Genomic DNA, 11,451 nt, shown 5'->3' with positions numbered 1-11,451 from the left:
TTCCTTCACTGAAGTTTTGCTGAGGCCCTCGGGTTTCCTCTAAAAAGCTTAGGTTTGGGGACTTCCCTGGCGGTCCAGTGGTTCAGACTCCACGCTTCCACTGCGGGGTTGGGGGGCTCTGGTTTGCTCCCTGGTCAGGGAGCTAGGATCTCGCCTGCCTTGCGACGCCGGCAAAAAATAAAAATTAAGGGCTTCCCTGGTGGCGCAGTGGTTGAGAGTCCGCCTGCTGATGCAGGGGACACGGGTTCGTGCCCCGGTCCGGGAGGATCCCACATGCCGCGGAGCGGCTGGGCCCGTGAGCCATGGCCGCTGAGCCTGCACGTCCGGAGCCTGTGCTCCGCAAATGGGAGAGGCCACAACAGTGAGAGGCCCGCGTACTGGGGGAAAAAAAAATTAAAAAAAATAAAAAGCTTAGGTTTTTAAAGTTAATGATGAGTAAGGAGGGCTTTGGCATTTTGAGGGCATTCCCCATTTCTTACCTCATTTAATCTTTGCAGTCCTGTGAGATAGGTAATATTTTCCCTGTTTTATGGAATTAAAATGAAAAGCTTGGCAGCTCAGAGAGGCAAAACTTGGTCAAGGATGCTCAGTAGGACATTTTGAAAAAAACGTTTGTGTTTATTTCTAAAACGAGGTTACGTTCACAGGTTCTGAGACATGAACATCAGTGGCTCTCAGAGTGTGGCTTCCTGACCAGCAGCATTGGCACCACCTGGGAACTTACTAGAAAAGCAAATTCTCGGGCGTCAGCCAGACCCGCTGAATCAGAAGCTCTGGGGCAGTGTTTTAACAAGGCCTCTGGGGGTTCTGATGCAGGCTTGGGTTTGAGAGCCTCTGTCTGCCCCATCTACTCACTTGAATCTGTTCCCCCCTTCATACCTATAGCAAGTGCCCGCGAGTTCCCGAACAAGCAGGAAGTCACCCGATCTCCTTGAGGACCCGGCCATGTCAGCCAGGTCAAACTTTTCTGTGCTCTCGTGTTTCTCCCCTTCCCGGAGAGCGAGACATTTCTAGCCAATGCCCTCGTTCCCTACCTGCTTCTCTTTAAACCAAAGGGCAAATGGCAACTGGAAACTCCACAATTTCTCAGGAACGAAGACTTGTCTCAGTTAACTTTGCCAACAAGTGTGACACCACCTGATGGGCAGGCAGTGGCTCAAACACGATGGTTTTCCCCCCTTTCCTTTTGAGAACGATCCTAGTACAGCTTTTACCATGTGATCAAGTGCCTTTGCAAACACATCACCCGCCTGTGAGCGAGGTGGACTCATGATCTCCATCTACAGAGGCGGGCAGCCGAGGGCGGCAAGTGAGTCGCGGGGTGGAGGTATGTTTGCTGCTCCATAGCCGAGACCCTCCTGCTCTGCAGCCTGAGCCCTTCCCTGATTTCCCGCCATCTGACCCAGGTCAGGTGCTGGGTGGGAACCAGCAGAACCTCAGGTGCACGTCGTTGGGCAGGACAGCGGAGCCGATGGGGGTACAGCAGCCATGCCTTCTGGGGCTCGCTACACCATGCAGGGGGCGGGTAAAGGAGGTGAAGATTTGGGGTGGTATAGGCTTTAATCAGAATCATGAACAAAACAATGCAAAGGGCAGAAGGAAGCTCGGGGACTGCATGGAGGCTGCAGGCTGCTCGTAGCCTGGGTATCTGAGAAATCTCCAGATGTACGTCTCAGCCCCAAAGCTTTCCTCTGAGAAGTGTTTTCCCCTCCTGGGTCTTACTCCACCGAGACCTGTTTGCCCGCCTACCTCTTTGGGTACCACCGGCGCCACTTCCCCACCATTGGCTTACCCATCAGGCCGTTGCATTCCGCCATCCGCCAAGGTCACATTCTAAACTCTAACACCCGATCTCAAATGGCTCCAGTTGCCCTCCTGAGCTGTCTGACATTCAGTGTGTGCACGTGTGTGCGTGCTCACACCTGTGTGTGGGATGCGGCGGCAGCAGAAGTAACCACCAGGCTTAGTTACACTAACGAATGTAAGCCTCACCCTACGACACCCTGCAGGGCACTGGTGATCACACATCCTCTACAGAGGAGGAGAGATGGGGTCCCAGAGGGGCCGAGGGGCTTGCCCAAGGCCACAGCCCTAGTAAGAAAGCAGCAGGATTCCAGCCAATCTCTGACTCCAAGGCTGAGTTGGATTGTAAAACTGCTCCCTTGAAGTATGTCAGCTTCACAGATTAAAATCCTAATTTATTTGGACCTTTAGGAACAAGCTATTGTATTTTCAGCTTGTAGCATTTCTGGGGGTAATGTGCCCCCTTATGTACTCAGGTGCTTTGGGCCTCCCTCCTCTGTCTGGCCTTCCTGGTGGGTGAGATGTTAATCCACTCTGGCCTTTTCTCCAGGCATCTGTCAGACAGAGGAGCTTGAGCTGTTAGCACTGATCTCCTTCCCGGCCTAGTTCCTGTCCCCATCCCAACTCTTTACAAGACCTTCACGGCCGAACAACCCAGCGATGACTTACGCTGCCTTTCTCTATCGGTGCCCGGTCACCAGATGTGGGCGCTAGACGTGCTCATGGTATTGCCAACCTTTTGCTTTAATCCGGGGTGGTAATAACAACACCAAGAGCAGAGGCAACTGGCTTCACACATTTGATCTGATACTAGAAGGTAGCGTAATTTTCATCACCTGCCTTCATCTCCTCCTTCCTCATCATCAGTAAGATGGAGAAACTGAGGCTCAGAGAAGCCAGGCAGGGAGCTCATGATCATCCAGCTCCTTGGTACCAGAATCAGTGTGTGAACCTGGTCCCACCTGAAGTAGAGTTGTCTCAGTGTGTCCTCAAAACTCTTTTCTGTGTTGTCCTACGTTTGCAAGGCCAGTTTGGCTGCGGTGGTGAGCTGAGGGGCTATGGTTAGGTAGTAGTCTATTACAGTCATTTTTCCTAATTTAGCAGTATAGCTTTATGAGTTATTTTGAAAAATTTCAAACCTGTGAAAAGCTGAAAGAATAGAATGATGAACACTCATGTGCTCTTCACGCACATTCACTGATTATGAGCAGTTTGTTGCATTTGGGCTCTCTTTCTCTCTGTGTATACACATACACACACTGAATATGTGTGTAATGTGTGTGTGTGTGTGTGCATATTTTTCTCAGACCTTTTGAAAATTATTTGTAGACACTTCATTCTGAGTATGTCAGCATTTAGGAGTGATTTTCAAGCTGTTTTCTGTGGACTGGGTTCTCTGGAGCTGCTGCTAATTTAAATTGTGTGGAGTCTGAAGCTGGTGTAAGACAATGTCTGTCATCTTTGGGCTCAGGTGTCAAGGTTTTGTCTTCAGAATAGCCCCCTTGCTCTCAACAACTGCGCTGCTAACAAGTCAACTTTTGAACTTATAAATTTGTACTAATAGACTATCACTATGTCTATGTTGCATGTTGCGTTTTTACAGAAGATATAATTTGCAAACAGGCTTTTGTTACTAAAAAGTTTTGGAAATCTCAGTGAGCCCCTGGTCTCCTTCTGGGTCATCACTGACCATCTTTTGGGGGCCCCGAGGGCCATGTGTGCTCACATGTTTGGCTGTAATGGCCCAAGGCACCACTTCTGAGTGGATCACAAGCCAGTGCTAAATGGTAATGATCTCATGAAACAGGTAAGTCATTGTCATGTCATTTTTCTTTTAAAAGCTCCACACATACTGTTTCTTCCCATGCATCTCAATGTCTGTACATACGCATGTCTAAACATCATAGTGGACATTGATTATCTGGCTGCCCAGGATAATGATCCCAATGACCATAATACTGATGACAATAGGACGGTAGTTAGCATTTATTGAGGGCTGAATATGCACCAGGCAGTCTTCTAAGTGCTTTGCATATAATACCCCATTTCATCCTCACACTGCCTCTGAAGTAGGAACTACTGTTGTTTCCATTTTACAGGTGAGGAGACTGAAGCATAAAGGGTTAAGTAATGTGCCCGTGTTCACAGAGCTAGTGAGCAGCTGGGCTGGGGTCCAAACCCAGGAGTCTGACCCCAGACCCCACACTCCGCTCAGCTGTGCTTCCTCCCGATACCTGGGTTGGTGTGTGATTGAGGCCGCAAGTCCCCAAATATATTCTCAGGCCCACAGACATTTTTTTCCACTAGGGAGTTTTCCCTGCAGAGGTTTCTGGTTAACCTTCTGAAGCAGTTAAGTAACAAATATATATTAAACATTTGTGTTTTCACTTTGATGATGAGTTAAGAAGATGACTGTAAACATATTCAAGATCAGTCTAACCAAACAGCCATACACAGACGTTTCCATCTGATTTCATATTCACAAATATTTAAAAGTCACTCACGAACAGCAACAATGGAAGCTCAAGACCAGGCTCCACAATATTTTTTTCCCCCTTTGAAAGGGGTGCGTACATTATTTAAATTTGACTACCTCTCTTCCTGTTGTTCTAGAAACGACATGACCAGCTCTTTCAGAATATACAGCAACTGCCTCCCCCTGAGCAGCGCCAGGCTTAGGAGATTTACGGTAAAGGCATGTTTCCTAGGAGGTCAGTACGGAAACCCAGAGTCAACGGCAGTTTCTGGGGAGAGCAGCTTTCTGTCCACTGCAGCAGTTTCCTTTTTCTTTGGGAGATGTTCACATTTGAAAAGGCTCCATTGGGATACTTATCAGCCTCTCCTGTTCCTCTGGGGTTTGATGCAGTTGACAACCGGCAAGGATAAAATGAGCTGGTCATCTCGGGACCATGGAAAACATGGAATCGAGGCTCAAGAATGCCCCTTATTTTCGATGTGAGAAGGGGAACAATTCTGTCCCCATGTGCCAGAAGTGTGAGACGTGTGTCCTGGCCTGGAAGATCTTCTCCACCAAAGAGTGGTTCCGCAGGGTGAGCAAGATGTCCCAGAGGAGGTTTCTGGTCAGCATCCTGCAGCAGCTGGATAGCTTGTATTTGTTACACTATTTTCAAAATATCCTTCAGACCACGCAGGGGAAGGATTTTATCTACCACAGGTCCCGGGTCAACCTCAGCAAGGAGGGGAAAATCGTCAAGTCCTCCTTGAACCGAATGCTGGACAAGACGGTGGAACAGAAGATGAGGGAGATTTTGTACTGGTTTGGGAACAGCAGCTACCGGACGAAGGCGAATTACACACTCTTGCTGCTGCAGATGTGCGACCCCGAGTTACTTCTCACTGCTGTTGATGTCATCAGAGTCCTGTTTCTGAGAGGGCGGAACGATGCCTCAGGTGAGCGAGGCCACAGGTAGAGACCTAAGGGTCCTCAGAGACCAGGAGGCCAGACTTCAGGAGCCCGTCAAGGAGTGGGAGGTATGGACAAGCTTAGGTAGATGGGGATCTTCCAGATTGCAGAACAGAGCGCTTTGTCCTGACACCCGATCCTGTTGACCAAAGGAGAAGCTGCTGAATGTCACTTCCGTCTAGAAAATTATAAAAGGACAAATGCAGAAGGAACTTTCAACTGTCAGGCGTTTCAAAGGGATTTCTGCATCCCTTAGGCCCAGAAGTGGCTGGTCTGCGCCTCTGCTACTTAATGCTGGGGCGGTTCCTGCTTTAGCGGGTTAGGGATTGAAGCGGGTTTGAGAAGGAGGTAAGGGGGGTGCTACTGAGTTGTGTTGCCCTTCAGTTTGCACTGCACGGAAACTAGGCCAAGAGGCCAAAACCTAGGGCTTTCCTTCATTCATCCCACTGTATCCCTTGCTTGCACATAAAATCCAACCTCAACTTGGAGTTTATCCAAGGCTGGAGGTAGTGGAAGGGCCAAATAAGGCTGGGGTAGGCGTTCTCAATCGTTGCTTGTATCAGAATCACTGGGAGGGCTTATTAAAACCCAGGTGGCTGGGGTCCTCCCCGGAAGGTCCTGACCCAGCAGGTGTGATGTGGGCCACGAGTCTGTATTTCTAACAAGTTCCCAGCAGATGCTGATGCTGGTCTGGTGACCTCACTTTGAGAGCCGGTGGTCTAGGGTGTTGGTGACAAGGCCTTGGAAATGTTTGGCCGGTTGGACTGGGGCAGCAAAAGCAACCAGAAAGGAGGTAAGGGGCTGGGGGTTGCAGGGGGTCCAGTACGAGAAGCAGAGGATTAGCAGACTGGGACAAGGCTGGGAGAGGGCGTCAGATGGAGGGGTTCAGAGGTTGAGCTCTTGAGGGCAGGGAATTCCTGTTGTCCACGAGACCTGGTTTGTGGTCCTGTTGGCAGACTCATAGAATCCCAGGAAAGTTTAAAGCTACGTGGCCTTGGGGGCAGTTAGATCCCGTTATATGCCCTTGATTTTTTTGGTGTGTCCAGGAAGTAAAAGAATAGTCATCTGGAATGAAGAAGTGGTGGAGAAAATCAGAGGATCCCATAAGTTAGATTAGAGATTGATCAGTCCAGCTCCTTCATTGTATAGGTAAGGAAGTCGAAGTTCAGGGAATCTCAGTGATTCGGCCGTGGTCACCCAGTCGGGGGGTTGAAAACCAGGCCCCCGTCCTGATCATCTCCCGTGGGCAATGCTGGCCCCTGGACAGGGGTGGCAGGTCTCGAGTAGCCTCATCTGTGCACACAGGTCCTCACCCACCGCAGGAATCAGCTCCTTGTATTAAAAGTTGTGTAAGTCCAGTTACAGGTTGTGGCAACCTTCCCCTTTTCCTAGGGGAGCTTCTCTCTTAAAAATTAAATTTTCTAGGACTTCCCTGGTCATCCAGTGGTTAAGACTCTGTGCTTCTACTGCAGGGGGCATTGGTTCGATCCCTGCTGGGGGAAGTTCTGCATGCTGTGTGGTGCGGCCAAAAAGAAAGAAAAAAAATTGAATTTTCTAATTTGACTCAAGGGCATTTATTCATATCATTGAAGAACATGACGCAAAAGCTTCAGAAAAGCAGTCCCTCTTCCAGCTCCTCACTCTCTCTCTTCCTCTTTCCCTCCCTCTCTCCCTCTCATTCTCTCTCTGTCCTCATGTATATAGAGCTCTGATGAAGTTTGCAGTGCAGGTGGGCTGGCAAAGGCTAACAGAGGCTTTCTGTGATTTTTACGTAGAAACTCAGAGGTCCCAAATAAAAACAGACATAACTGGCCTGGTCCGTTTTGTGTTGATTAAAAAGAAGCCAGTAGAAATAAAACCATCTCTCTCTACCACTTCCTCTCCACACACCTGCCTAAAGAGCCGCTCATCTTGGCCTTTTGTTTTTCAGGGAACGACCCAGACTCCAAGGATTTGTTTTTCGTCCCTGAGAAAGCCAACATGGCCCCGTGCGAGACCTCACAAGTCTGCTGGGCAGCCAGACCCGGGCACACATCCTTCCCGTTGTCCAAAACTACAGGAGAAGCAAGCTTGCACGAAAATGTGTGGTGGGGAGCAGCCACTACTGGTAAGTCCGCTGGTAGGAAGAAAGCCGATGGGGAGGGAGTCCCGTGGAGATGGAGGGGCTGGTAGGGCGGCCGTATCTAGGGAGGACAGAGTTGGGCAACTAACATTCACTTGTCACCTACAAAGTGGATTGGGCTCTGTGAAATTTATTCCCTCATTTAATCCCACATCTGGTAAGGGGAGAAACAAGGATTAAAATCAGTCAGTGTGGGACTTCCCTGGCAGTCCAGTGGTTAAGACTCTGTGCTTCCCCTGCAGGGGGTGCGGGTTCGATCCCTGGTTGGGGAGCTAAGATCCCACATAATGTGGGGCGTGGCCAAAAGATAAAATAAAATCAGTCGATGTGACCTTAAGTCCCCTTCTGCCCCAGGCCGGAATCTCTCGGTCTAGCCCCTGACCTCTGGTGTGTGGGGATATGGGGAGGGGCACCTCCAGAACCCAACCCACCAGGAGCTATTTTTTCAGCATTGGATTCAGTCTTGAGGTGGAAACAAAAGCAGTGGGGAATTGGGCCCTGACCTTAAGGCTGTCCTCACTTGGTTTTTGAAGCAAGACATATACACAGAATAATTACGGGAAACACAAAACATAGATTCAGGAACGCTTTTTATACAGAAATTTTCAAGTTTCAAAAGTAGGTAGAATAGTGTAATCATTACCCACATAACCATCATCCAGCCTCAATAATTATCACCATTTTACCAATCTTATTTCCTCCATCCCCCTCTTTTGAAATTGAGACTTTTTCTTGTTGGGCTCATTTAGAGGAAACTCCAGACACCATGCCATTTCACCAGCAGGGCAGTTTTGATGCCACAGACATCGACTTGAGCTGGGAACGTTGAAAACTGCTTGTGCGTTTGGTTGGGGAAGCTCTATTTTCATTTTGGCAGAAGAAATGACCAAACCCCGGTGGCCTCAGGGTAGACCCTGATGAGCTCTGTTTTGGGGGACAGCTTTTGGCAAGGACTTGCTCTCGGCCCGGAGTCACCCCAAAGATGCCCCAACCGTGCCCCCTTCTCTGGCTTTCCTCTAGAAGGACAGTGGAAGAGTTCACTCCAGTATACTTCCGAGATGAATAGGCTGTCTTCTGAAAAAGCCAGCGTGTCCAAAGCAGGCTCGGCCCCCGCTGCCGATGTGCTGGTGGATCTGGAGGCCGTCAGAGAGCTGTCTTCTGGGGTCAGCAGATACCGCGACTTCATCCGTCACCTGCCGGTCCATCTCTCCAAGTATATCCTCAGTACGCGGGGTCTGTTGGGGGATTTATCAAGACCCCCCCCTCCCCGCCTGCCACCACTGCAGCGCATTTGGGAGGTCCCCAGGTCCACCTCTTGTTTTCCAGGTATGCTGGATAAGAACAGCCTGAAGAGGTGTGTGTTCGTGAGCCAGCACTGGGCAGTGCTGGTGCAGCAGGTCAAGACTGACCTGTCCATGCACGCTTTCATCCAGCACCAGATCACCTTACTGCAGGTACTTTCTTTGGGAGGGGACAGCTGTAGACCAGCCTCATGTCTGCACCAGCCTTTCTGTCTGCGGTAGACCCTGAGCTGGCCTCCTGCTGCTTCCTCAACTGCCTTTTTGTCCGGACTCCCGATATCCCCATTTACTCTCCCCTTGTTGGTGCATCTAGCAGGGATGACACGTATAGAAACCTCTTGGGAAGACAGAGGCAGAGCCTTTCCAGAGCCTCACAGAGCAGGGAACTTTCCCCAGGGAACCATATTGCAGCTTGTGCAATATAAGAAAGCTTCATGTACACAGATGTTTACAGAGCCACAAAGTATTTTTTTAGGTTAAAATGCAGTTTTCCCTGGATAGTAACCACCTCTGGCATTTATACTTCTGTTTCTTGCCAGAAGCCTGACCCTAAATCATGGGTTCCTGGTAGCTTGGATTTTTCCCAGCAGAGGGAGAGGAGGCCTTCAGCCAGGGGACATGCTGGAATCTGGGAACCGCCCACCATCCTTGCTGGTCCCTCTCCGGATGTTTGGTGGGCGTTACTCTCCTTCAGCCAGTCTACACGCACCACTGGCCTAGCTGGCCAGGCCCAGGCCTTCCTTGCACAGAACTTACCCATCTTTCAGATCTTGCCAAGCACTGGTTTTTCCCCTCCTCTTGGAGTGCAAGATGTAAGAGTAGCCATTTTCGGTTCTTTTCCCTCAGGGGTCCTACACCAGGGGAATAGACCCTAATTACGCCAACAAGATTACTGTCCCAGTTCCTAAGATGGCAGATGACGGGAAGCACCTATGTGTGAAAAATCAGAAATGGAAACTGAGAACGAAGGTGGGTTCTGATGGCACTTGGGCCAAGTGACTGTGGGCGTCCTTTCCAACTGGCCATTGAAGGCTGAAGTCCAGACTCGGCCCTCACATATGGATGTCGGATATGGGAGGATGTAGGATAGAGCATATGGATGTAGGATATGGGAGATGTAGGATGGGGCATATGAATGTAGGATATGGGAGATGTAGGATGGGGCATATGAATGTAGGATATGGGAGGATGTAGGATAGAGCATATGGATGTCGGATATGGGAGATGTAGGATGGGGCATACGAATGTAGGATATGGGAGATGTAGGATGGGGCATATGAATGTAGGATATGGGAGGGTGTAGGATAGAGCATATGGATGTCGGATATGGGAGGATGTAGGATAGAGCATATGGATAGGGTATGGGAGGCAACATTCCCTAAGGGAGACCACAGTTGGGTGCTGTGTGTCCTTAAGCGAGTGACTTTCTCTCCTTAAGCCTTAACTACCTCTTCTGTTAAACGAGGGGGCTGATTTGGTTGTCTTCTCAGGGTTCTTCCTGACTGCAGCTCCCACGTCAGGTCCTGTGTCCATGGCATCTGTCATGTAGCGGGGAGCTCAGAGCCAGGAGCAATGTCAGGATCGCTGGGGTTTTCCTCACCACCTCTGTCCCTGCATTGAGAGGCTGCAGGGGGGTCTGTCGCTCGGGATTGAGGACATGAGGGCAGGGCTAGGGCCGTCCCCAAATGTCCAGGGTCCTGAATGAATTAAGCTTTCCGACCTCTCACTTCCAGGTTCGTTCTGGTTCTAGGACGGAGGAGAGCGTTACTTAGTCTCAGACCTCTCTACAAAACCTCGGGCACTAACAAAAAAAGTATCGTGTCTCAGATGGAAGACTCTGAGCTCTGGGTTCTGCCCATTCAGCCGTGGTGGTCGTTCACCAGACCAGTGGACTCCTGCCCCCTCCTCTCTGCTCAAGGGCCTTCTATTTTGAAATCTATTCAATGGGCCCCAAAAGGATACTTAACAAGGGTGGTCAGACTGTAGCTTTCCATAGGAAGACTGTTCAGTTTCAATTAGAAGTTGAGAAAGAGAAGGGTCCAGTTCTTATGTCTATAGAGGCCGTTCTGGTCACACAAAGGAGGGAGGGGGGCGGGGAGGGCAGCAGGATGATGGGACCGTGGTGACTCTGGGGGGCCCAGTCACTACTGAGGTCCACCTGAGCATTGCCATGGGAGACTGTGCACCCCGGCTTCCCAGGCCGCCTGAGCTTTCAAGGGAAGTGAGAAATCTGAATTATCATGGCACAGCTCCTTCTTTTCTTTAATACTGGCAGCCAATTAAAAGCATTAAAAAAACCCCCAAAACTACATGGGCCCAAGAAAACACATTTGTGGGCCTGCAATTTTTGAAATCTTTGAGTTGGCCCCTCCGCTCATTTTATAGATGAAGAAACAGAGTGTCAGGCCTCCACTGGAGGGAAAGAGACATAAGTTCAAGGCTGACCCACTCTTTCCAAGCCCGTCGCTCTGTTAAGTGTAACACAGCCAACACCCTTCTTCCTTAGGTGATGTAGCTAGTAATTGCCAGACAAACAAGGACTACCCAGACAGTGTTTGATGCTTAGAAATGTATAATTAATTTAAGGAAAGAAAGAGAAACAGGTAAAGGTATGGAGACCGGTAGGGAAGCAGTGGGACTGAGCAGTGAGGGGGCTGCTGGGAAGAGGCGGAGACGAGTGGTGAGTGCTTCGGGGGTGTGTGTGGCTACAGCGGGTACTGCCTGGGCTTGATTTCTGTGATCTTCTTGATCTACTTGAGCCTCACGATGCGTCGGGTGGACAGTGTTGCTCCCAGTGTGTG

General features: G+C 49.9%; 1 protein-coding gene across 1 annotated transcript in view; it reads left to right on the top strand.

Annotated features, from left to right (window-relative positions):
• Positions 1 to 4,422: 4,422 nt before the first annotated feature.
• Positions 4,423 to 11,451, top strand: part of FBXW10B (F-box and WD repeat domain containing 10B) — a 30,073-nt gene continuing 23,044 nt past the window's right edge. Inside the window, exons 1-5 of the mRNA XM_081219282.1 lie at positions 4,423 to 5,214; positions 7,158 to 7,334; positions 8,370 to 8,573; positions 8,676 to 8,803; positions 9,497 to 9,619. Coding sequence (XP_081075408.1) covers positions 4,713 to 5,214; positions 7,158 to 7,334; positions 8,370 to 8,573; positions 8,676 to 8,803; positions 9,497 to 9,619 — 1,134 coding nt within the window. The 5' untranslated portion in view covers positions 4,423 to 4,712. The remainder of the gene's footprint in view (positions 5,215 to 7,157; positions 7,335 to 8,369; positions 8,574 to 8,675; positions 8,804 to 9,496; positions 9,620 to 11,451) is intronic.

This window comes from Mesoplodon bidens, assembly GCF_964165515.1.
Source record: "Mesoplodon bidens genome assembly, chromosome: 19".
Taxonomy (NCBI): Eukaryota; Metazoa; Chordata; class Mammalia; order Artiodactyla; family Ziphiidae; genus Mesoplodon; species Mesoplodon bidens.
Note: the sequence above shows the minus strand (reverse complement) of the source record. Positions and strands in the feature narration are given on the sequence as shown.